Genomic DNA, 26351 nt, shown 5'->3' with positions numbered 1-26351 from the left:
GCAACAAGCAAAAAAACTCAATCGTTATTTTTCGATAATATTTTGTGTAAATTTATATTAAGATTGTATTCGTAGATATATAATATATTTGTTCTTATTTTATTTTGTGGCTTAATTTAATTGAATAGCATGTCATTTTCGCCTATAATTGAGGCATCACTTCATATCATATGAATGTTATTGTTTTGGTATTATACTGTGTTTATATTATTGTATACCTTGTTGGCGGAATTTAATAAATAAATAAATAAATTTTATGTGTTTCACAGAAAAACTATCAAACCGTGCGTCAATAAATTCTCTCAAAGAAAATATATGTTCATACAAAAGAAATATTGGAAATAAAAATAATTATGGGTCCCAAATCGAAATAAAAGCTATCCTATCTTAAGTTGGACTAAACTGCACTCCATTAAGGAATCCCCATTAAAATTCGTTCATTAGCTTAGGCTTCACTGCGAACAAACATCAGGACACTGGATTTGTATATAATAAAATATTATTGTTCATTCTATACAGGAATATTTACAATAGGTGTTGAACGACAAATATATTATCTTAAGATTCATAGAAAGGTGAATCTATTAGTGGAATCATTAAGTAGAGACCCAAATTTAATTAATATACGCAATCAAGTGTTTGTCAAACGCCGACAAACTAAATTACTTCTGATTCTGCGAGAATAATATCATTGTAATGAACTTTTGAGGTTTAATTTATTAATTACTAGCTTTTACCCTCGACCTCGTCCGCGTGGAATATTTATTTATTGGTTCCCATACAACATACATGTATTAATAATTACAAAAAAAACACTAGTATAAGTAAATCATTATTAACATATACGTCAATTAAATGGAAACACTTATGATGGCGTGATATTTAACTTAAATAGATGTAGAGTTATATAAAACAATAAGTAATTTTATGTTACTAGCACGACTTAGGCAAATGCATGTAACTTGTTAACTTAAATATAATAAACATAAATTTAAAACACACAAACTAAAATTATATCCTACATATTATAAGTATAACATACAATAAAGCGAAACTGATACAAATTTCAAAACACATAAATATGAAGCACGTAAACATATGCTAAGGCTCTAACAGGCGCAGAGTATCTAAAACTAGGCGTCGAAAACTACACAGACTATTAGAAAAAATATCTATACAGTTATTGATATTCGCTAAGTCGTTATATGAACGAGATAATCTATTAACTGGCGCTTTATGTGATGTCCACAAGCGAGAAGTTGGAACAAAGAAAGTCCTTACATTTCTAGTCCTACAAGGATTACAGTATAGAGAAAACCTGGACAACAGTTTAGTATGAATATGATGATTTACAACTTTATACATGTATTAGATCAATTAATTTACGGCGCATTTCAAGTAAGTCTAGATGAAAATATTTAGGCAACATTTTAATTTTTCAGGATACTCTATTAGCAAGTAATAATACAAATAAAAACTGCGGTCAACTGCATATTGCTTATTTATAAACGTTTTTAAAAGCTACGTCTTTTTGTTTTTTAGATTTTTAGAGTTTTATACTAGTGAGCGCGCCACAAAAGTTGCCGATGGGAAAAATATTTTTTTTTCTAAATCGCAACGCATAAAGTGGATGTTGGAATCTCTGTGAAGATTGAAACTGTTGTTCTCTTGTATTTCTATGAAAAAGATTTTTATTTATTTAAATAAAACACTTTTCAAAAACGGGACACACGGCCCCCTTAAAACGTGCTCTGAAAAAGTCTGGAAACGTCGGGTTAGCTAAAATAATAATAAAAATATAACTTTTACTCAAAAACTCAAGTAAAAACACAGTTACAATGACACATTAGCCGTTAAAAAGTGTTTTATGTAATTTATTTTATTTAATTTATTTATTTAAATAATATAAATGTGTAACACTTGCATTAACCAAAGAAAATATTTATTTAATTTTAAAATAAATCTTTGTCAGCGTTGAAATCTCCACTATTGGGGAAAATAAAATCGATATTCCCCACAAATTCTCAAAGTTCTCAGTAAAGAAATTTTGTAAAGTATTGAAAGTATTGTTCACACAAATCAAATTATTTAATACATTTACTTAAGTATTTAATGGTAATTTAATTCCTATATAGCTAACCTTCCAGCGCATCCCATTAAAGCGAACCATTAGTCAAAACGACAGTTATTTTAAAAAGTATTTTTTCGCGTAAAATACAAACATTATACTCGAGATGTTTTACATTATAGATAATTAAAAGGGATTTCAATAAAAATACGTTTTTCTTAATTGAAATTTAATTATTTACTTTAAAACTACAATAAAATTTCTATGACCTCTGAAATAAAGAACATTTATTTAACGTCGAAGTTTTTTTTTGGCATTTTATAGCACATAATAAAATAATTGTAATAAAAATAAAATATTTATCTTATTTCTATAATTACTTTAAAATTTAAATCTACAAAATACAAATTATATTTTAAAAGTAATATTATTTGAACTCGGCGGTGAAAGATACACCTTTGACTTTTACTTCTATTCTAAGAGTTATTAAAACAGTATTTCAATACACATAAAGCCATGTTTTCAATAAAACAAACAGACAAGCAACCAAATGCGTCATACTGCTAAAAAGACTAAGAGTAGACTAAGCTGAGATGATAACTACTGGCCAGATTCATATCATTTTTCTGTTTTACTTACCGTTTGTAGACCACGCACGTCTGTGTACCGTAATAGTAATAATAATTGGATATATTAATACACTGGCCTGTATAAATACCACTGTACAGGCTGTTCCTTACGTTTAACAGCAATTTTTTGTGCCAATTTGAAGCGCCACTAGTGAGCGTCCAGAGAACTAATTTTGACGTATAATACAAATGGCAGCGAAGCAACGTACAATACTCTGAAGTATTTTTGCATTTTGAATTAATTTCGTTCGTTTTCCGTGTTATTTATGCTTGAAGAATCGATGCAATAAAGTACGCATTTTTTTTTTTAAATAGTTTCCCACCATCTATCGATGTTTGTTGAGGTCGCCATCACTGGTTTTAGTACCGCAGACTCTCGCTACATGTCCAACAGCGCCAAAATGGCGAACATCTATCAGGCGCAAAAGCACTTTGCTACTGCTACTTCGTAAAGGGTTGAGCTAAGGAAGTAACAAGAAACTCATTGCCAATCTTTTAAATCAAGATTTACATTGTCATCGTTTTATAAATCATTTCAATTACAACATAATAATATTATGTAAAGTGAAGACGTAGTGTTGGTAGGACCCCACAAGATGGAACGACGATCTGGTCAAGGTCGCCGGAATACGTTGGATAAGGACAGCGCAGGACCGATCGTCATGGCGATCTTTGGAGGAGGCCTTTATCCATCAGTAGACGTCTTCCAGCTGATGATGATGATGATGTAAAGTGATGCAACAAAACTTAATCAAACGTCAAATAGTTCCTTACACGAGTCAGTCAAAAAAGTAATTGTAAATTAATGCAAAACAAAAGTTATTGAGTACAGTAGCTGCATCACCCACACACACCGGATATAAATAAAGGTATTTTGAGAGCATTTTATAAACTATTATAAAAATATATCTGTGATGAAAATATAAAACAATCTAGTTCTGTTTCTATTATAAAACTTTTTTAAAATACACAAGTGTTAAGTCTTGTGGGATGGCACGGAAACAGTTCTTTTGATGTAAATGTGTGTTTACTGAACGCGTAAAAATTGGGTTTTTGAAAAAAAAAAAAAAATATTTTTTTATGTATTTTAAAACTTTATTATTAATAATATTGATATTTAATGCAAAAAACTTCAAAAAAATTTTTTTTCAATTAATTATAAACAATTAAAAATTGATGAAATTTAAATAAAAATCACGTGACTATAAACGCGCCATGATTGGTCACCATAGTTGTGACGTCATAATGTTATAGCTATTTAATAACAGTACAGCGTTTACGGCTATTACACGTGTCTAGACAATAATATTAAAAATTTATTGCTAAAATACGAGTTGTTAGTTGGTTTCGATTAGCTATGTGTGATAAAGGATTTATTAAGGCAAAGTCTGATAATATTCCTGATGTTGATATATTTATGATCACCGATTTTTTAAAAAATGACGTTCGGTTTAATTCTGCTGAAGTTCGAGGTGCCAAGGCATCAAGGTAAGTTTGTTAAAAAATAATATAATAAATGAAAATATTTAATTATTTATTCTCCATTACATTAAATATAATTATTTATTTCATAAATTGCAGAGCATCTCGTGAGAGTTACGGCGACAAAGCTATAGGTTATTTTCAACTAAGTCGTAAAAATAATATTTGTATTGTGAAAGGACGGGTATGTCCAGAACACCGAGTTCGGAGTAAAGCTTATTCAGTTACTTTAACTATTAATGAAAAGTCAAAAAAAATTCAGGATGTTCAATGCCATGACTGTGCAGTTAAAAAAATTTATTTACTGAACTTTACTTAAATATATAATTATATAATTTGATTTATATACTTAGATAAATAATAATTAATAAAAATGGTATTAAGAAATACTTACATCGAAATGATCTTCACAACAAAAAAAATTCGATTTTGTTTGGGGATTATCACGGTGCACTGCTTGAAACCATTTATTTCGACGTTTGTCATCTTGGGGAACATTTAAAAACATTTTATCAGGAGTTGCCTTTGTAGTATTCTTACATAATGGTACAAAACAAGAACGATAACTTTTGAGGTTCGACATTTTTAATATAAATTTAAATATTTAATAATGACAACAAAATTAAAAAGATCAAAACACTGTATTTATTATTTTTCTATCAACTGCAATGAGTGAAAACTAACATTATGACGTCACACGCGCTCGGGTTTGTTCGGGAGTTGTCGGCGTGTCTTCGGTACTGGATTCAAAAATTTTTTTTTATTTTGAATTATTGCGAAAAAAAAATATAGTTTTGTTATAAAACTAATATATAATCTTTCCATTTATCACAAAAAAAATTTTTTTTCAAAAACCCAATTGCGTATTAGGAAATTGACTTGAGATGTTGCTCTTTCAAATCTTAACAATTTTTTATTTTAAAATGATAACCCTCACGTCTGGGAATAATTCTACAAATTTAATTTGTAACCAAAATTATTGAACGATGTGGGACTCGAACCCTCAACCTTTCGGATGGAACCGTTCGAAAACGCATGGGTCGTAAGTTTTGGTATACCTTGTTGAACTTTGTCCATGTAGACGACGTCGGGGGCAACAGCTTGTTTACAGTACCAGAGATCAAGAGTGCTTAAGGTAGGATTATGCTCTAAGCTAGAAGTTCTCTAAGTCGTATCGATTCGGGAATACTGCTGCCTTCAAAGAGGCTATGCGGAACAAAAGGCTATTTTCGAATCACGCGGTTTTGTAATACTAGATATCACGATAAGGGAAAGTTACCCTAAAGTATTTTTTTATGATAATAAGGGATGAGACGAGCAGGACGTTCGGCTGATGGTAATTGTTACGCCCTGCCCATAACAACGCATTGCCGCTCAGGATTCTTGTAAAACCCAAAAATACTAAACGGCGCCACAATTGCACTCGTCACCTATAGACATAAGATGTTAAGTCTCGTTTGCCCAGTAATTTCACAAGCTACGCGCCCTTCAGACCGAAACACAATAATGTTTTCACATTACTGTTTCACGGCAGAAATAGGAGCCGTTGTGGTAATCTAGCCGACATCCTGTGCAAAGGAGCCTCACACTGGTCTAAATCTAAGAACTTATACAGTTTTAGAGAAATTTTATAAACATTGTAAATAATTTAGAATAAAAAGTTTCTTGGGACAGGGTTCGCTTTAACGTTCCAACGCTTAATCTTTTTATCAAATGACACTTTGTCAAATATATTCTACTCGTGATCGCCTCAGCATCCTTAATATTACATTATATTGACGGTGAATAGTTTTATAGCTTTATTGATCAAATTTCAATAATAAATTCTTGTAGAGGGAAAGCAGGAATAGATATTTAAATGGATAGGATAGGATATATGGTCATGAATGCTTGGGAATGAGTGCCGCTGATCATGGCCGCATACTCTAGGAAATGCCTTCTACTAATGAGCATAGCCTGGGTGTCTCACTGTTTTTAATTTAATATGTTATTTTTTCTACTTAGATATTTTTAGAATCATAGTTGGACGTAGTTCCTGAAAAACTATCCAAGCCACAAACATTTTAAGGTATTCGTGTTTAAAGTTTAATAAATATTAGTGTATTCCAGCTTGGCTAATAAGTGGTTATTTAAAGAGTGACAGTAGGGCTGCCATTTTTTGCCAGTACGTTAATATGAGTCACGTGTGACCAGTTTTGTTCCTAACTCAATTTCGACATGATTGTTGTTTGGAACGTTTTTCTGGAATTACGTCCAATTATTAAATAGAATGAATTCATTTCATTTCATTTAAATTTCATTAATTTCATTTCATGAATTTGATATATATTAAAATATTTTAAGTTTAGAATAAGTGAACTCGCTATTCCTCTCATAAACACTTAAGTTATAAATATCAAAATGCTATAATCCTTTTGATTAGATATCTGTACAGAAAATGAAATAAAGTGGTTACAATTACAAAATAATAAGTAGTTATCTGGAAAAAAATAGTTGAAAACCACAGCAGGCAAAAAAATGCTGGGAGAGTTTCTTGCGCCACTTCTTCTCTCAGAGCGCCATTTGTTTCCGAAGCGGTAGTAGTAATTCTCTATTATATACTATACTATACTAGAAATGACGTATAAAGAATTCTAAAGGAATCAATTGTAAGAAAATAAATGCCTTTTATACCTTTAACAGATATTTACATAATTAAAATGCAATCTGTTTTACTCAGAGGTTATATGTGTCGAGTTATAGTTAATTTGTCAAATAAATTTTCTCGACTATCTTGTCTATTTTTTCGATCTTGTAGAGTTCTTATTGGTCCAACAATCACCATGTCCAAGATTTAATTTTTGAATTCGCTCTGCAGTATTTTCTTGACACTAGGTATTGTAAACAACACTAAGAAGTATGTAAGGAGTATTTTATAACCGCCGTTTCAAAATCTGTAAGTTTCTTGATTCTGAATACGTTGCGTGTTTTGGCGACAGTGCTCAGTCAGCATTTTGATAAATATTCGTATATTCCTGTACAGTGATAGGGCTTCAGTCGCGTTTCTGCTATTAAATGATTTAATCAGCGCATTGGAATGTTTAAAGCTTGTTAATTCACTCCAACGATTAAGTGCTTCTTATTGACTTCAGGGTCTCAAGTAGCGCTCTTAAGCAGCCCAGACTAAAGTTCCGGACTATATTAGACGGCTCTGTCTCCAGCTTTTGCGAACTTATCGGCCATTTTATTGCCTATAATTCCAGTATGCCGGGTCCTCTCCTTCCCTCTAATATATACGAAGGGATCGATAGCTGGTCTATGCGTGAACTCGTATGGTGCCAGTTAGACCTGTTATAGTTAATAAATAATTGTATTTGTTGGATGCAATTACTAATTGTGACAGTAATCACGACCATCATGTTCTCGAAGCGTTCTTACCCAAACAATGAGTTCATGCTCTACAGGTTGAAGCATTCAATTTGTTATAATATTTTATATTTTAACAGTTAATTATTTATCACTTTTTATGAAATAATTTATATTAATTAAACATGACACATATATTGGATGCAGATGTATTACAAATAATTTGTTATGTATATTACAACCATTGTAAAATACTCTATCTGGTTGAAAAGAGTGGCCGTTGAGTTTCTTAAATGTTCTTCTCACGAGCTCAACTTTTTACAAACATAAATTCAGTTATTTAAAAGAAATATTTGTAGTGACTATTCAAAAGCACTTACTTTAAGCCCAATTGAATAAAGTTTATTTAACATTGCATACAATATATATTAAATAAATAATTTGATGAAAGTACAAACACCGTTCATAAACTTAAAGCCGTTAAAAATGGCAAAAGTTTCTCGAACGTTCTCGAATCGCACCTCAAAGTTAAAAGTAAATCTTATTGTTTGCGCATAATTTAAATGTAACTATCTTACTAAGATTACTTAATATAAGATAAATGTCAAAATTTCAGCTATTACTATTTCGACTGATATACAAACCACTGTAATGCAGACAGACAAACGCAATGAGGACTCTTTGGCAACGCAACCCTAAAAAAAGCCTTGGGACTTAACAGTACAGTATGGAAACGAATCTAACCATGCAGATAGTTCTATAAATATTTGCAAGTATAACGTTATTATTAATTCAGCAGTAAGACCGCACATACGTATAATCAAATGCTAGTGATAAATTCTATTTTAGTTGAAAGCCAATGATTTATTGTCTCCGACATGAACCGAGTAGTTTTATTACGATCTACGTCAGCACAACACTAATTGTGAGTTGTCAGTATTGTGCAAAATGCATTATGATTAATCTTTGAACAAACACACTTTGAGAAGCAAATTGCTTAAATTAATTGTGTTTACATCTGCGAAGTTGAAATTTTAATAGCTGAGAGAATTATTGATAGAAAATTGAACTGCAAAGGGAAATGAATCAGTTTTTATTTAATGACTAGCTTACCCGGCAAACGTTGTTTTGCCATATAAATTACTTTCAGAGTTAGACCGTTTCTTGGGCATTGCAACATTACCTACTTTATTTTTCTAAAATAACGATTTTTTCTAAAAACAGCTAATAAGCTAATAATAGATTAGTCCTTATTATTAGATTAGTCTGTCTGTCTGTCCATTTGTTCCAAACAGACAGACAGACAGACAAAAATTGTAAAAAATGTTATTTTGGTGTATGTTACCCTATATTATATTCATATACATGTAGTAAAAAACGGTTACTTCAATATTACAAACAGACAATCCAATTTTAGTTATATGTATAGATAATCATTATAAAAAGCACAGTCTGGTTTCAGTTTTGGGAAAGTGATAAATAAAAGTTTAAATTAAATTCACCCGCCAAAATTTTAATATATAGAGTATCAATAAATCAAATAGAGTTCTAAGATGAAATACAACTATAATATTATGCTCGTACAGCATTTGTTTATAATCGTTTTAAGATATTTCAACACAAGTGCGGATAAAATTTCAAAAGTTTTTTCAACTCGCCATTTCTACTTGAGGATACAGTGGTATGGCAAAACTTTTAATGAACTTAACTTAGTTTTTTTAATGAAAATAAGGGACGAGACGAGCAGGACGTTGATGTTAATTAATACGCCCTGCCCATTGCAATGCAGGATTCTAGAAAAACCTCAAAAATACTGATGGAACTACAATTGCGCTCGTCGCCTTGAGGCATAAGATGTTAAGTCGCATTTGCCCAGTAATTTTACTAGCTACGGCGCCCTTCAGACCGAAACACCGTAATGTTTACACACTATTTTTTCACGGCAGAAATAGTCGATGGTATTTATTAAAGCGACGTGGTGTACCACGTGTAAAGTGTACTTTATGGCAATAAAAACCGAATGATAAACTCAAAATGACTTAATCTATAAGTTTTTTTTCAGTTTCACAAACAAAATCTACAGTATCGTCCCATCGATTTAAAGTCTATCTTTACTAATTAAAAATTTTTAACAAAAAAACAACCGATGTCAAGAACACTATTCCGAAATAATAGATATAATATGCACTAAAAAGAATAAAAATAATTGCGTATTTTTATACAATCTAATTAATAAATCTAATTCTAGTTACGATTATGTTATGGTTGGAGTCGGTGTCATCAAAAAAAACATACCAACAAATTGAGAACCTCCTCCTTTTTGAAGTCGGTCATAAAGTGAAGGCTTAGATCAATATTTTTTCTTCTTTGTTTAGCATTTATGAAAAATAGGCATTTCAATGAAAATTTCAGTTAAATGTAAACCAAGGATTCAGTATACTGCCAAGTCTGCTGATACAAAAACGGAACTGGTCAATGCTTTTAAAAATAAATAACCTCATAACTACAATAAACTATAAATATACATATAGAGGCTGCTGCTTCGACTGTCAAAGACAGCAAATGTAGCAATATGTCGGTCTCACGGCCGTTCCCAATATACTATCTACAGATAGAGATAATTACTACCTTCTACTGTCAGTAATAAGGTGTCAATAATCTGAAGCTGTCCCAATATACCCGATAAGTCATTCTTATCGCCTTATATTGGGACGTGTGAATTGAAATTTCCATACAAACTTCAATCGCTGGTAAGCTATACGTCGTCCCATTGACAGACAGCGTGTACGGATAAGGTAAATTACCGTCGATAAGTTTATTGGGACAGAAAAGTCAACGATACTAACGATTTTTATCTCAAGTATGAGATAGACTGAATATTGGGAACGGCCGTCAGTGAATCTTACATCTTTGTTCCGTTTGACACTTGGTCCGTGGGGCCCAGAGGCGCGGAGAATGTACAAAGTACTATCTTCTCGTCTCAATATATACTTGCTACCCAAGCAAGCTGGCAGCTATTTCGGCCAACGGATCAGCCTATCTATCAAACGCGGATTTGCTGCCAGTATTCTTAGTACGCTTCCCCGTAATGATAGTTTATAGTCGTGGAAATCTTTGGGGGAGGCCTTTGTCCAGCAGTAGACGTCTTCCGGCTGATGATGATGATGATGGTGACGATGATGATAATGAATAGTAGTATTATAAATATAGTAATAAGGTTTGTTTTGTTTGAATAAATTTATAAACTATAATGATATGATATGGAAACAATAATTTCTATTACATTTAAAATGTATCTTCTTATTACGATTTGTGTTTATGAATAAAATATAACATAAGTTATGTTATATTTTAACACACAACTGAGTCACTAAACAACTATTTGTTTTTTAAAATCAAAAGTTATTCTTATAAAAGTTATAGGTCAAAAATAAATGTTATTAAATGTTTAAAAATATATTTTTACACAGAATGTTGAGTTATTCACGATTTAAGGTAATTGATTTGCTTTGAGAAAATTGAGCTTTAATGTAAAGAAGTGACAAGAAACTCTTTGGCACTCTTTCAAATCAATATTTATCTATTCATTATTCATATAACATATTAATATAATAATGAAAACGATTTATTGAGCACAGTTGATGCATCAAACCATACACGTAAATAAGTAATGGTATTATTCGAACATTTCATGAAAATTTTATGTTAGTTATAAAGATAACATAACTTTAAATTTAATAACAAAAGCAGCAATTTAAGAATTTTATGCAGCCCTGGAGAATCCGTCCCTGGGCGTCCACAATTAGGGCCTGTACCTAACAGTGGTTGCCCAGGCTGGCCCGCGTATTCTGGAGGGGGCAAATCTGCGCTGACTCTGGCAAACAGAGCAGGAGGCTCAAACCAGCCTCCTCCACACTCGCTGTGGACTTTTGCAACATCAGGGGGCTTCGCTCAAATTTAAATGCCGTCCACTTTCACCTGGAGACGGCGAAGCCGGCCCTGCTCTTTTTAACCGAGACACAGATATCCTCCCTGGCTGATTCATCTTACCTTTCCTACCCGGGGTATAATTTGGAACACTCCTTTATACCACGGGCTGGCGTGTGCGTTTACGTCAGGGAGGATATCTGTTCTCGACGCCTGAGTTTTCTTGAAGGACAGGACCTATCCATCATCTGGCTGCGTGTAGACTGCGATGACCATCCGCGAATCTACACATGCCTGTATAGGTCCCATAGCGGTAACGCAGAGACTGGCCGGCTCCTCGAACACATCCAAATGGCTACAGATTCCGTGTTGGAGCAGATCCCCACTGCAGAGATCGTGTTTCTTGGCGATTTTAACGCCCACCACGCCGAATGGCTAGGCTCACGTACCACCGATCATGCAGGGAGATCTGTTCACGACTTCGCCTTAGCATATGGTCTGACGCAACCGGTTAATGCGCCAACGCGAATCCCAGATGTGCAAGATCATACACCTTCACTGTTGGACCTTCTGTTGACCTCACATCCGGACGGCTACCTAGTTTTGCGTTGACCCTCCTCTGGGATCGTCGGACCACTGCCTGATCCGGAGCACCGTGCCGATCACGCGCCCAACACGGCCCCGCTTCTTAGGCTGTCGCCGCGTGTGGCACTATAGGTCAGCAGAGTGGGACGAGATGCGGTGCTTTTTTGCATCCTACCCGTGGAGGCAGATCTGTTTTTCACTGGGAGATCCAGATGCCGCTGCTGATGCTGTTGCTGATGTGGTACTGCAAGGTATGGAACTATTCATTCCATCCTCCTCTGTGCCTATCAGTGGCAGGTCCCAACCATGGTTTGACCGCTCCTGCAAAATGGCCTCTCGCCGAAATCAGGAGTGCTATCAGGCTTGGGTCAATGCCGTGGTATCTAAGTATGTGAATTCCAGCGAACTTAAAAAACACTTCAATCATGTCTCCAGGTCCTTCAAAAGAGTTATTGCTGACGCGTAGTCGAAGCACATTGGCAGAATTGGCGAGAGACTTGCACGCCTTCCCTCGGGAACTCGTGCATTCTGGTCGCTCGCCAAGGCTGTCCAAGGAAACTTCTGCCAGCCAGCCATTCCGCCACTGCACAGGGATGATGACTCGCTGGCCCATGACGCGAAAGAGAAAGTTGATCTCCTGGGCTCCCTCTTCGCGTCCAACTCGACTCTGGATGACCACCACCGCATATTCCGCGGTGCGATTCATATATGCCGGAGGTAAAAATACGGCATGGTGCCGTGCTTAAGGCGCTTCTCACCTTGGACATACACAAATCAAGCGGGCCCGATGGCATTCCCCCGATAGTGCTGCGGACATGTGAACTGGCGCCGGTCGTTACCCGTCTTTTCTGGCTCTCCTACTCATCAGGCGTAGTCCCGAAATTATGGAAGGCGGCTTTAGTGCACCCGATCCCTAAGAAAGGTGTACGCTCAGATCCGTCCAACTACCGCCCCATTGCCATTACCTCCATGTTCTCCAAAGTAATGGAGTCGATCATCAACCGCCAGCTCTTGGGATACCTAGAGGGGCACCAGCTGATCAGCGACTGCCAGTACGGTTTCCGTCAGGGTCGCTCAGCTGGTGATCTTCTTGCGTACCTCGGGCGCAAGCGGTTGAGTCGAAGGGAGAGGCGTTGGCAGTGAGTTTGGACATAGCGAAGGCCTTTGATCGGGTGTGGCATAAAGCGCTTATAGCGAAACTGCCATCCTATGGGCTTCCCGAGAAGTTGTGCAAATGGGTCACTAGCTTTTTGGCTGATCGGAGCATCAAGTTTGTTATCAACGGTGCATGCTCCGACTTAAAACCCATAAACTCTGGTGTCCCGCAAGGCTGTGTGCTATCCCCTACGCTGTTTCTTCTGCATATCAATGATATGCTGCAAATCAGCAATATTCATTGCTATGAAGACGACAGCACGGGGTATGCTTCCTACACCGGCCGTGCCAACATGTCCCGGAATAGCGTCGACGAGAACCGGATCAAACTTGTGTCTGAAATCGAGACTTTGCAAAGCATAGTCTCGGAATGGGGCCGACAAAATTTAGTCCAATTCAACCCCAAGAAGACACAAGTTTGTGCGTTCACCACTAAAAAGTCTCCCTTTGTCGTATCCCCTCGATTCGAGATCACTCCTCTAACTGCCACAGCCTGTATTGGCATACTTGGCGTCGATATATCGAGCGTCATTCAGTTCCGTGATCACTTGGATGAGAAGGCCAAACTGGCCTCTAAAAAGCTTGGTGTACTCAGTAAGGCGAGACAGTACTTCACTAAAAGCCACCGCCTGCAACTTTATAAGGCGCAAATTCGGCCTCACATGGAGTACTGTTCTCACCTCTGGGCGGGTGCTCCCCAGTACCAGCTTCTTCCATTTGACCGCATACAACGAAGAGCGGCTCGAATCATCGACGATCAAGTCATCTCCGATCGGCTTCATTCTCTAGCATTGCGTAGAGATGTGGGTTCTCTCTGCATCTTCTACCGCATTTATCACCGGGAGTGCTCAGAGGAGCTGTTCGGGTTGATTCCAGCGGCCGAATTCCACCATCGGACATTACGTGCAAAGTACCATCCGCATCACGTAGACGTCTGGCATTCCACAACCGCGCGTTTTCTTCGAAATTTCTTGCCTCGCACAGCCACTTTGTGGAATCAACTACCGGCAGCGGTCTTCCCGAACAGATACGACTTAGGGACCTTCAAGAAAAAAGCATACTCCCACCTTAAAGGCCGGCAACGCATTTCTTGACACACCTGTTGTTGTTGTTGGCGGCTGCCTCACCTCTCCCCATCCCGTGAGCCTTTTGCCCGTTTGCCCCCTCTCATATAAAAAAAAAATTCAATGATTAATTTAGGATCAGTAGCGCCCGTTCACGAGTAGGACCGGACCAGCGATCGCTTTCCTCTACCAAATCCTATAAAAAGTAACGCCTAACCTACCTACTAAGTGGGCAAGTTTTTTTTAATTTAATAGACGATAAGTGACTAAATGTGCGGGCAGGCTCTTCGAATTAGATAAATATCACTATATTAAAACTTTCATATAATAATAATAATAATATTGACACACTTTTTACACATATTATCTTGCCCCAAATTAGGCATATATAGCCTGAGTTATGGGTTGCAAGACAACGATATATTTAATACAATATACTTACTTAAACATACATAAACATACATAAAAACATATAAACATCCATGAATCGGAATCAAACATCCATATTCATTATATAAATGCGTGCACCTACCGAGATTCGAACCCGGGACCTCTAGCTTAGTAGATACGATCGCTAACAACTCGGCTATACAGGTCGTCTGTACTATACATATATGTATGTTATTTGCTATTCCATTCGACTTTTCATATAAATGGACTTCAGAAATTACAGATAGAATATTTGGAAGGTTTCCATGAAAACCATAGTCATTCAAACGATACCGGTCTGTTGGTTAGTGCTATTTATTTCCGGATACGCGTATATTTTTTGTGAAATTGTAGCATGTAATCATAAAAAGGCATTTATTTTTTCAAAATTGATTCCTTTAAAATTCTTTTTGATGTCATTTCTAATATACTAGATACTACTACCGCTTCCGAAACAAATGACGCTCTGAGAGAGAAGAAACAGCGCAAGAAACTTCCCCAGAATTCTTTCTGTGCGCTCTTTTTAATAAAATATACAATATTGTACTGTCATTGCTATTGCTATAAAATAATCACATATATCTTTCGGATTAAGCTTAAAGTATTTTTTTTACTATGAAAATGTGACAAGACTTTTACCTCACATTAAGTGACACACATAATTCTGAGTGAATTCGGAAGTGCTCACGTCACTTTGAGACATTCAAATTCAATTACTTTTAATCAAAATAGAATATGAATTCACGTGTTGAAAGTCGAAAACTACCACCCATTCGGAAATGTGTGCCTCAGATCTGAGAAGAACGCCAGGACATTCATGAAACTTCAATGCCTTTAGTGTAAAGCCTAAAGCAACAGGCTGTTTTTGAGCAAAATCGGTGTATGAAGAATAAAGGAATATTTTTGTTTCCATGATTTATATTGAAAATAAGCATTCGTACAAAATATGACCTTTAATTTACGTGAACGATGCTTTGGGAATAGATAGCATTAAAAATAAAATTATAATTACACTAACATGCTAAATGATGCCTCATTTATAGACGAAAACAAAATACAAGGTTATACAATATGTACAAAAAATATAAACAAAATAGATAGTAAAGTTAATAGAAATTATAGATAGTAGAAAGATAAACTAGATAAAGATATAATAAATCAGAGATAGTTCAATAATGAACAATAAAGGCCTGAGGTTTACAATATTAATATAGATAACTTAATTAAATATAGTTATACAAAATTTAAGACGGAGACAGTATTGTATAAGCGCGTTCATAGGAAAACATATTATGATATTAAAAATGAAAATTGGTTATTGTAAAACAATAGACAGACATTCCTGAGGTTCCGAGGAAGAGATGGTCTGAAGCTGGGGGCCCCCGCTAATCCTCTACAAACTCCTGGTGCTAAAAAGTGTGGTCGCTCGGCGTTTGGTGAATGAATGAACGACTACTTTGATGCGATGCAAATATTCAGTTGACCACTGATGAATTATTAATGAATATGCGTGCGACTATGCGGGTGCTCGGTGACAATTGGTTATTAACCGGCGCGAGAGTCAATTGGCATTAGATTAGCCAATCAGATACCAATGCGTCTGTTGTCTATAGGTATCTCTCTATTTCTACAGGAACTATCTGCATTGTTTGCCATAAGAAAAATTACAAAAGAGTATAGACAATTACGAGGCAACCAAGTGTTTTAAATACAATTTTCTCTAGGTGGAAGTAAACGAGCAACTCGTCTGACCGTGGCCGCAGCTATCGGTATATGGGTTCTGGCGGCTGCTCTTGCGGTGCCAGCCTACATTGGCTCCTATGTCAGAGAATTTGTCGTCAGTCCCATGAAGAAGGTACGAAATATTACCAAATAGTTACTAAACTGAATAGAGTTCCCTCATGTTGAGTTCATTTGATAACGCTATGGGCTTTTTAACAGCTGAGCTTAGCTGATTCACATTGGCTGCGTTTTGTATTAAAACTTAATATTTTTCTTGCTTACTACTTACTAACTTACTATTCTTGAAAACTTTTTGTAAACTTTATATCTTATGGATAGTTTTAGTGTTTTTTGTTTTAGAAGTTTCCAGAAATCCACTGCAGCGTCAAAATTGAATATATTCAAGAAGATATTCAGTGTTAAGGAAAAAATATTAGAAACAGTTGTTTGGTCTTGGAAATTAATTTAGCTTTCTCTTTTGGATTTATTTTTAAATACTAAATAATTTTCGTGTATTACATGCTTCATGGCAACAACTGATTTTTCGCGTAATTGTTTTCTACACAAAATAATTTATCATCACCTTAGTTATTATGAAGTGAAATTCCGTGCAATTATACCTCAAATGTTCATGAATTCTTTTTTTTAACAATTTACTTTTTTTTTAGTTTCTCGTATGCTATCCGTACCCAGTGGAATGGGGCGAAGAGTACGCACGTCTGGTTGTGTTACTGAAGTTCCTGATTTACTACTCGATGCCACTTGCGGTGATTGCGCTGTTCTACGTTCTTATGGCAAGACATCTAGTGCTCAGTACTCAGAACATGCCGGGAGAGATGCAAGGAACGCAGAGACAGGTAAGTAAATAAAACAATGTTAAATAAAAATAATATTTTGTTAGGTGCTGCCAGTACCTTACTAATTATAGTAAGTAATTCATTATGGCAGGCAGGGCGTACCAATTACCATTAGCTGGACGGCCTGCTCCTTTCTTCCCTTATTTTCATAAAAAAAAAGTAAGAGAGAGATACAAATAATCAATCAAAGCATTGCAAAGAAATAAAATATATAAATATAAAACGCTGTTATTTGATTAAAGTGGCACTTATTTTGATATTTATTAACATATCTTGATAAGTACCATCATTTTTACCGCAGATTCTTTCTGTTTCTGGGACCGTACCTTTATAATAAGCTACACAAGGTATTATGTTTGTATGGTCTAAACATGTACAAATGTCGGTCAACTGCACACGAATGGCTCCTTTTGCAAGATTACTGTCACTCAGAGAGACTTCTGGAGGTCTTGGATAGTTAGCACACCTATAAACCGAGAACACCCTATCGTACGCATGTTTGCACATACATTCTCTCTCTCTCTCTCTCTCTCACACACACACACACACACACATTTACCTCTATCCTTTGGAATTTCAAGCTTTTAAGTCACTGTGTAAAAGTGGAATCCTTGTGACAGTAATACAGGTATTTTATTACCTACCACAGGCACCAGCGATCCACAACCAAAACTTATGTATCCCCTGTATTTTTAAGTTTTCGCTATATTGTAATTTTGGTTGTTGGTGAGAAATAAAAGTTATTATTATTATTATTATATTATTATTACATGTTTAATTATGCCTGTTATCTTTCTTCGTTCTCTTATGTTTCTTCAGCCAACAATAAATTTGAAAGTTTTTTGACAGATGCGAGCAAGAAGAAAAGTGGCGTTAACAGTTCTTGCGTTCGTGTTGGTTTTCGCAGCGTGCTTCTTGCCTACCCATGTCTTTATGATGTGGTTCTATTATTGGTATGTTTTATCTTGTAGTTCACAATAACGTAAGGACTCTTTTCTTCTCCTCTAGTTGTACTCCGGTTTTTTGTTATTTGTCACGAAACGTCGGCTTGAAGAAAATAATAATGAAACTGTAAGTTTTACGCTAAAACCTAATGTAATAAAACAGTTACAATATAACTTGCGTTTTGATCCTTTATTGTCATAAACATAATGTTAACACCAGGAACAAACATAAACTTACAATGCCTATTACTCGGCTAAGTCAAGTTAAGCTTTTGTGGGGCGATGTCGCTTTTACAACTTTACAAGATCCCAGAAAATGTTCAAAAGAAATGTATTACGAAATTTAAAGGAATTGTAAAAAACGTTTGTGTGATATATATTAAATGACTATTCACATATTGGGAATGGAGCGATTGCAGTCAGGCTATTGCAATTTAATATAAATGTGATTGTATGTATCGAAATTTTACTTTATTTAAAAAATACAAACATGACGTCCGCAGAGTTTCTTGCGTCCGTTCTTCTCAGGTCTGAGGCATTTTCGAATGGGTACCTTATAACTCTCAATAAGTGGTACATCCTATTTTGAATAAAAACATTTGAATTTGACACTCACGCTAATCAAAGAAAGTTCTAGAATGAGATTCGTTTTCAGTCCAACAGCGGAAGAAGACTTTAACGCATGGTGGTCTGCTCTACGGATTGTCGGGTTCTGCCTATCTTTCCTCAACAGCTGTGTCAATCCTGTTGCACTGTACTGCACAAGCGGAATATTTAGGAAGCATTTTAATAGGTAAGGTATTAACGTTATTTAATACATAAATGGCCTTTCAAATAAACTTGGTATAAAGTTATACCTTGGTATAAATATGTTTACAAATAAACATGTTGCTTATAATTGGTTTACTCGGACGTATAACATTTCCCGCGTTGGTTTGCAAAACTGACCGACATTCAGAAAACATCATAATTATCATTATATTGACAGTATTGTCAGCGATATAATCAATATTTTGCACATTCTCGGCTTATACTCAGTTATATTAAAATATAAACAATTTGCCAATAAATCGCCATACTAATATTTGATAGTCAATATTACAATTACTTTATTTAAACGTCATTACATAGACATAATTCAATAATATAAAATAAACATTACTTTGTAGGTACCACTCTCAAAGAATTACTTTTAAATATTATTATTTTCAGCTTAAGGATTATTTTAAGCTATAGAAGCTTAAGATATATTAGCCATAATTTAAATTTTTCTACATTATTGTTTTACGCATCTCTCTAATATATTTGAAAAGTGGACAGACCTTAATACTCATAGCATAAGGAGAGTTACTTTTTTAATTTAGTTAGGATTCTTGAGTTTTTAGATTTTTTTGATATTTGCTTACGAAGCTTTTGAATTAAAATTATAAACGAATTAACAGATACCTGCTCTCAAATAAAATTTTATGAACGATGCGGGACTCGAACCCGCAACCTCTCGCGTCCCAAGCGAGTACTCTTCCAACTGAGATAACCGTTCGAGTGATGTATCGTTGATAAAATCTTGTATGCTTTATTCAACTCAGGTTGTGGCTGCATTCATAAAATTATGTTTTCAAATTTTATTTGTGTATTAATCCCAGAAGTGGGGGTTATCACTTTAAAAAACACAACAAATTGCTTAGATACCTGTTCTGCCGATCTACACCTCCCCATGGTACTCGAAGCTCCATGTCGTTATCAACATCCAGGCGATTGAATTCTAGCAGGAAGACCAATGTCAGCATGATGCCCAGAACGTAAGTCTATAAATAAATTGGTCTTACCAGTACAAACGATGACATACATAGAAAAAATATACGATTAGTTATTTATGCAACTGTTGTGTAATAAGGGGTATTAAAACATGACACATTCATGGTTTATCTATTTATTTATATATATACATTATATTTCTTCATATATATTTAGTAATAATAGTATCACATGAGTATTTTAATACCTAATTGTCAACAGTTGCATACAAGACATTATCTACACCCATGATATGAATCCTCTATATTCTTAAGATTCTGAAACAGTTAGCAGCAAGCTAATATTAAAAAAGGCAGTCCTAGTAACCATTACATCATCCAAACGAGTGTTGTAATGTTGTATTGAATTTCATTACAAGATTCGTTTGGATGACGTAATGGTTATTAGGACATTGGGTATTTTAATGTTGGTAATAACTGATTTAGAATATTTAATAGAGGATTTAAAGCATGGTTGTAGATAAAATATTATATCGTCTAAGTACAAGTGATTACAACATCACGTTTGTTCAAAAGATAAAACTGAACGTTCTGAAACTATTATTCTCTATTGTTTTAAATTTGTATTTCTTACGATGACTATATTTTTTAATTAAATTTTAATAACTTTTGTCATGTCAGGAAGAATTGAAGAATATATAACAAAAATAGTGTGTTTCAGAATACACGACAGAAGTCAATTCTTTATAAAGTCGAGGTTTTACGATATACAATTGTTTTTTGTCCTTTATTCATTTAGCAATAGCACGTGTACCTCTCGTAAAACTGCTGTAACTGATCGCGTTTAATAAGAGGATAGAACGAACGTTACATGTTCGAGCGTGAATGCTCAATCTAATTCAATACCCACGAAATAAAGTAAACAGCGCACTTAAATGAGATTTCCCTTGAATGTTGTTATTAGAATAGAATTTGAAATGAATGAATATTTTCTCAGGACAAGTATTGGTCGGGAGAGCAGCGTTCGGTTACTGAACAACGGATCATTGAAGCCTTGAGACAGAAGTTGTTCGCGAACATTTGCGAACATTTATGAACTAGACAAGATGTAGCGTGAAACAAACTGATGATAAATGATAAACTTGAGTGGAAATTTTGGACGAAATAATGACGGATTCTGTTTTATCACAATACGAATATCATTCTGGGATATGTATTATACTACCTAGTATTGCCATAAATACTGAAACAAAGAAAAAAATTTTCTATTGCAAATAACTTTTATTACTTTTGCAGTGTGTTAGTTTAATACATAAATATAAAACAATTAAAGATATAAAAAGCTTATTCGAAGTGGTGTCCATCGGCTGCAATACAGTCCTATAAACGTTGAGGCTAGTTATCAATAGAAGCACGCACTACTTCCATGGGAAAATTATTCACTGCCAATCGTACGGATTGTTTTAGTGACACAAAATTATCATGGCGCTTAGAGCAAGCCGTACTCTCTAAAACTGACCATAAATCATAATCCAGCGGATTAAGATCGGGACTTGACGACGGCCAGTCTTCAGCTCTGATGAAGTTCAAAACGTTCGTTTCCAACCAAGACCGAGCACCGAGTCTTGCTGCAAGGACAATTCTTGGTAATTGAATATGGTGTTGTTGAGGCTTCACTACCTTCCCAAGAATGGTATCTTGATACACTTGTGCCGATGTTTTGATACCTTTTTCACAAAAGTATCGCTCAGTAACTCCTTCAAAGCTAATACCCCACCAAACTCCATTTTAATATCGTAAAATAATGAACAATATGTAGGCGCCAAAATGAGAAAACTCAATGAATAATCATAAAAAATGACAAATTCCAAATTCAAATGTAATGTTTTTGTTTATTTTCAATTGTAACAGTATTTATGGCCAGACTAAGTATATCTTTACATAAAGGTCAGTTTTTAGTTTGATAATAAAAATTCTATGAAAAATTTAAACAAATAAGCTCCACATCCTCCCAGTAATTTTACTAATAAACGAATTGACTTTAATTATAAAATTTAAGAACCCATGCTTATTTTTCATGTACCATCCATCAAACGGGTTTATTTTAGTTTCGAATACTAGGGAGAGGAAAATAGAAGAATTAGTGACCATGTAAATAAATTATATTTAAATGTGTATTTTATACTTAACGACACTTGTATTTCTAGAGGTGGTTCACAACCTCGTCTAAAGCCGTGAACAACACCTAAAACGTTTTTAATAAAAAATAGTTCGTAACTTTATGTTAGCTGTTCTAACCATTATGTTAGCTGTCAGTCTCGGTTGATTTATGAAAGTATCTCAATCTGTGGGAAGATGTACGCATATTTTAAAAGGCATATAAGGCATTTATTTTCTCAAAATTGATTCCTTTAGAATTGTTTTTGATGTCATTTCTATTATACTAGATTCTGCTATCGCTTTGGAAACAAATGGCGCTCTGAGAGCGAAGAAGAGGCGCAAGAAACTCTCCTAGCATTCTTTTTGTATTGAATGAAATATACAATTTTGTAACTAGCTTCCATTTTCGAATAAATTCGAGGGAGAGGCTATCTTTGTGAACTTAAATTGTAGTTCTTTTACAAATTGCATTAAATTTCGTGCTGAAAATTATTTTTTAGTGAATATTATGTATAAAGTTAGATTTTATTAACAGTTATATATAACGTTATATCATCTATAGTTATTATTTTTATATCGACGTATAGGATAAAAATATTTGTAAATTTTTTGGGCATTATTTGTGACATATTTAGCTGTAAATAATATAACTATAAGGGTTTATACAATAAGTTTAAATTATGATTATACTGTTTTACTATACAATTAAAAGATCTAGTCATGAAAATTTTTTTCAAATTTAAATAAAATTTAATTTATTTTTGTTATGAAATGACGTACTAAAATAGTGACATGTAAGAAAGTTTTATTCAAAATGAGTAAAAAGTTTTGAAAACCAAGAAAAATATTATATAATTCATGTTATTATCCTTTCAATTTATAATACTACTAGTATCATAGTTATAGTAAAAATAGTATCATAGTTATATTGCTAATTTATGAAAGCTTATAAAGCTTAAGTCTATAATAAACAAACTAGCTGAAAAGTTTCAAGCGCTGTTTGTAGGATTTGGTTCGTAAATACATCTAAGGCGGCAGGAGCAGGTAACGTATATCTAAAGCGAAGGATATATGCATCACTCGGTGATGGATATATATTTGTTCTCTGAGGGATGGAAACGATGGCCCCTTGGGGTTCATCGGCACAAAAATTTATGAAAGAGATTTTACCAGTGGGAGGCCCCTTTGCACTGGTTGCCGGTTAGATTATGGGTAACACAACGGTGCCTATTTCTGCCGAGAAAGCAATAATGTGTAAGCGTTATTGTGTTTCGGTCTGAAGGGCACCGTAGCTAGTGAAATTACTGGGCAAATGAGACTTAACATCTTACTGTCAAGGTGACGAGCGGAAATGTGCGCAAAAGCTCAGAATTTTTGGGTTTTTCAATAATCCTATGAGTACTTCATTGTAATGGGCAGGGCGAATCAATTACCATCAACTCATCGTCCTGCTCGTCACATCCTGATTAAAAAAAATGTTTACGGGTCGATATCGGTGCTTTTAATTTTAGTGAATCTGGCGTGACAACATTGGATTTGCTTTTTATTTAAATCGTAGAATGAGAGAGAAGTATTTGTGCTAAACGTAGAATATATTTATTAATTCTTGTCTCTTTAAATATAATGAAGACTTGCTATAGAAATACAGAAAGGCCCTAAGAGTGCTTTCGCATGTCCGATTCGAATCCGATCCGTACCCGTGAAAATACGATCCCTTGTAGAAATCGTAGAAATATTTCTATTGTCGTTTACGATCTAGATCCGGCTCGCGCCATCCGATTTCATTTCCAGCAACTGTTAGAAATAGTTCTACGAGTACACCGGACCGTATCTTCACGGGTACGGATCGGATTCGGATCGGACGTAGTGCGAAAGCAATCTAAGAAATTTTGTGATGGCTAGATTTTAAAGATTTATAACCCCTATTAATATCATAGAAAATGGGACGCTCTATATGTATAAGAGTATTTATTTTATACTATTTAATACGGGGATTAATTATGTATTGAGCAAAGACATTCATTATAATTTAATTAACAAAATGTCCAAAAAATCCTGGACTTCCAAATGCCAAACTGGAAATCGTATTATGTTTGCGAAGAAATCGATCAAAGTAAATTAGATTACCCGGAGTTAGAGACACTTGTAGCGGTCGATCAATCTAAGGGATTCATGTTTATATTTATTTAAGTAATTGTTGTCTTTTCTGTTCTACAAATTATGTAAAATTTATGAATCATAATAAATTATGAGAGGACGTCGATGTATTTTTGTAGTCGTGAATGAGAAACCTAATTATTGTACAAAAGTATCTCCTAGAGATATATTAGATATTCATACAAATAGATGTCCAAAGTATGTTCATATTAAGTATCGCAAAATAAAAAGCGATATAGTGGATAAAGCTATTGATAATGTTACACTTAGGTTGGTCTCCGCTGCGCTCCAACTAGATACCGCAGGCGTAGTCGCAATGTGCCAGTCTCGAACAATGTGTGACGTTGACGTACCACATGTCCCTGTTAAACTTTGCTAATAATAATTGAAACTAAAATTCCGGGTTGCGAAGTAAAACTTGGTAAAAATTATACTACAAGAAAAAACACTGGGATTACATATCAACGGTAAGTATTTTGTAATTATTAATGGCAATGTAAAATAGCACGAATAGAACACGAAGCGTATATATTCCCATACTCCTCGGATTTGACACAGGAGCAAAATAGAAAAATATTTAAATTAAATACAACTTTGTATAATGCGACATTCCACAACAATGAAAATTTTATTTTATTTGACACAAATAAATTCATTAATTATAAACTGAAAATAACCAATGGTAACCTATACCTACCATTTAGAGTTAAGCGACAACTGGCTACTATAGTAGCTTATAGTCTTAGTGAACAAACTACTTCCTCTGTAGTATTATTTAATAAACATGCCTCTATTGGGCAAAATTGTAAAATAATCGACATACAAGCCCCTATTGGGGAATGTATTAGTACTAATGTACAAAAATATAACAATGAAGATTTTTCTTCAATTAATTTAAATTAAGTTATTTGACAAGGGAGGACAACTCTTGCAATATCATACAAAATAGGCAACATTCACCAAATATAAATGTTACTGCTATAGATAATCATAATATAAAGCTCATAAATATTGTTCACCAGAATATACAAGGTATCTCAAGTAAGGAATTAGAAATTGAACTGTTTTTGAGCTGCTGTAATATAGATATATTATGTATTACAGAACATTGGCGTAAGAGTCATCAGCTCCAGTTTAGTTTTAGAGAACATAAAGTAGTCAGTTCGTTTTGTAGAAGTAGGGCAATACATGGAGGTTCCCTAATTATTATTAATAATAGATTAAAATGTAAAAATAGAAGAGATATTGTTAATCTCTCTATAGAACAACTAATTGAGATAGCTTGTATAGAACTAGAGCAATTTATTATTGTAAGTGTATACCGCCCCCCCACTGCATAATATGAACAATTCCAACATAGAATGGAGGAGGTACTATCAAAATTTAGCAAAACTAGCAAGTCAATTATAGTGTGTGGAGATTTTAATATAAACTTGCTTGAACCTTCGGCCAATTGTACTAGCCTTAAAAATTTATTTCAAAGTTTTAATTTGTTCAATGTATTTTGGGAACCTACTAGAATCACTTCTACAACAGCAACCTGTTTAGATAATATTTTTACAGATGTTACTATTACTAGTAAACTCATAATTAATAATCTTCAGTCCGACCATACTGGGCAACTTATAAAAGTAAATACAAGATTGGACAATGTCAGACCAAAAAAGGTGACGATTATACCAGTTACGGGTAGCCGTCTTGAGAGGTTTAGAAATAATTTGGTAAATACAATACCATTTTTACACTGTGGCGAAACTGCTAATTTTCACTACAACTTAGTCTTCAATTCCTTCTGTGAGGAATTTGACAGGATTTTTACTCCAGTAACGGTGACAGTAAACAACAAACATAGTTTTAATGATTGGGCAACAATGGGTATCCACAAAAGTCGTAAACGTTTATATGACCTTTATTATGAGAAACATTACAATAATAGTGAAGAATTTAAAATATATGTAAAAAAATACTCCAAGCTCTTTAAAATAGTTTGTCATGAAGCAAAAACATGTTTTATTGCAGATAAAATTAAAAACAGTAATAATAAAGTAAAAGTGACTTGGAGTGTAATTAACA

General features: G+C 34.4%; 1 protein-coding gene and 1 non-coding gene across 2 annotated transcripts in view; one reads left to right on the top strand and one right to left on the bottom strand.

Moving 5' to 3' along the window:
* Positions 1-21527, top strand: part of LOC126973890 (neuropeptide CCHamide-1 receptor-like) — a 117848-nt gene extending 96321 nt beyond the window's left edge. Inside the window, exons 6-9 of the mRNA XM_050821253.1 lie at positions 18113-18216; positions 18863-19000; positions 19893-20006; positions 20959-21527. Of these exons, the coding sequence (XP_050677210.1) occupies positions 18113-18216; positions 18863-19000; positions 19893-20006; positions 20959-21019 (417 nt within the window). The 3' untranslated portion in view covers positions 21020-21527. The remainder of the gene's footprint in view (positions 1-18112; positions 18217-18862; positions 19001-19892; positions 20007-20958) is intronic.
* Trnap-ggg (transfer RNA proline (anticodon GGG)) lies at positions 19675-19747 on the bottom strand. The gene has a single exon. It is a non-coding gene; the product is annotated as a tRNA-Pro (tRNA).
* Positions 21528-26351: the final 4824 nt, after the last annotated feature.

This window comes from Leptidea sinapis, chromosome 30, assembly GCF_905404315.1.
Source record: "Leptidea sinapis chromosome 30, ilLepSina1.1, whole genome shotgun sequence".
NCBI classification, from domain to species: domain Eukaryota; kingdom Metazoa; phylum Arthropoda; class Insecta; order Lepidoptera; family Pieridae; genus Leptidea; species Leptidea sinapis.
This window is presented reverse-complemented; position numbering and strand designations above follow the sequence as displayed.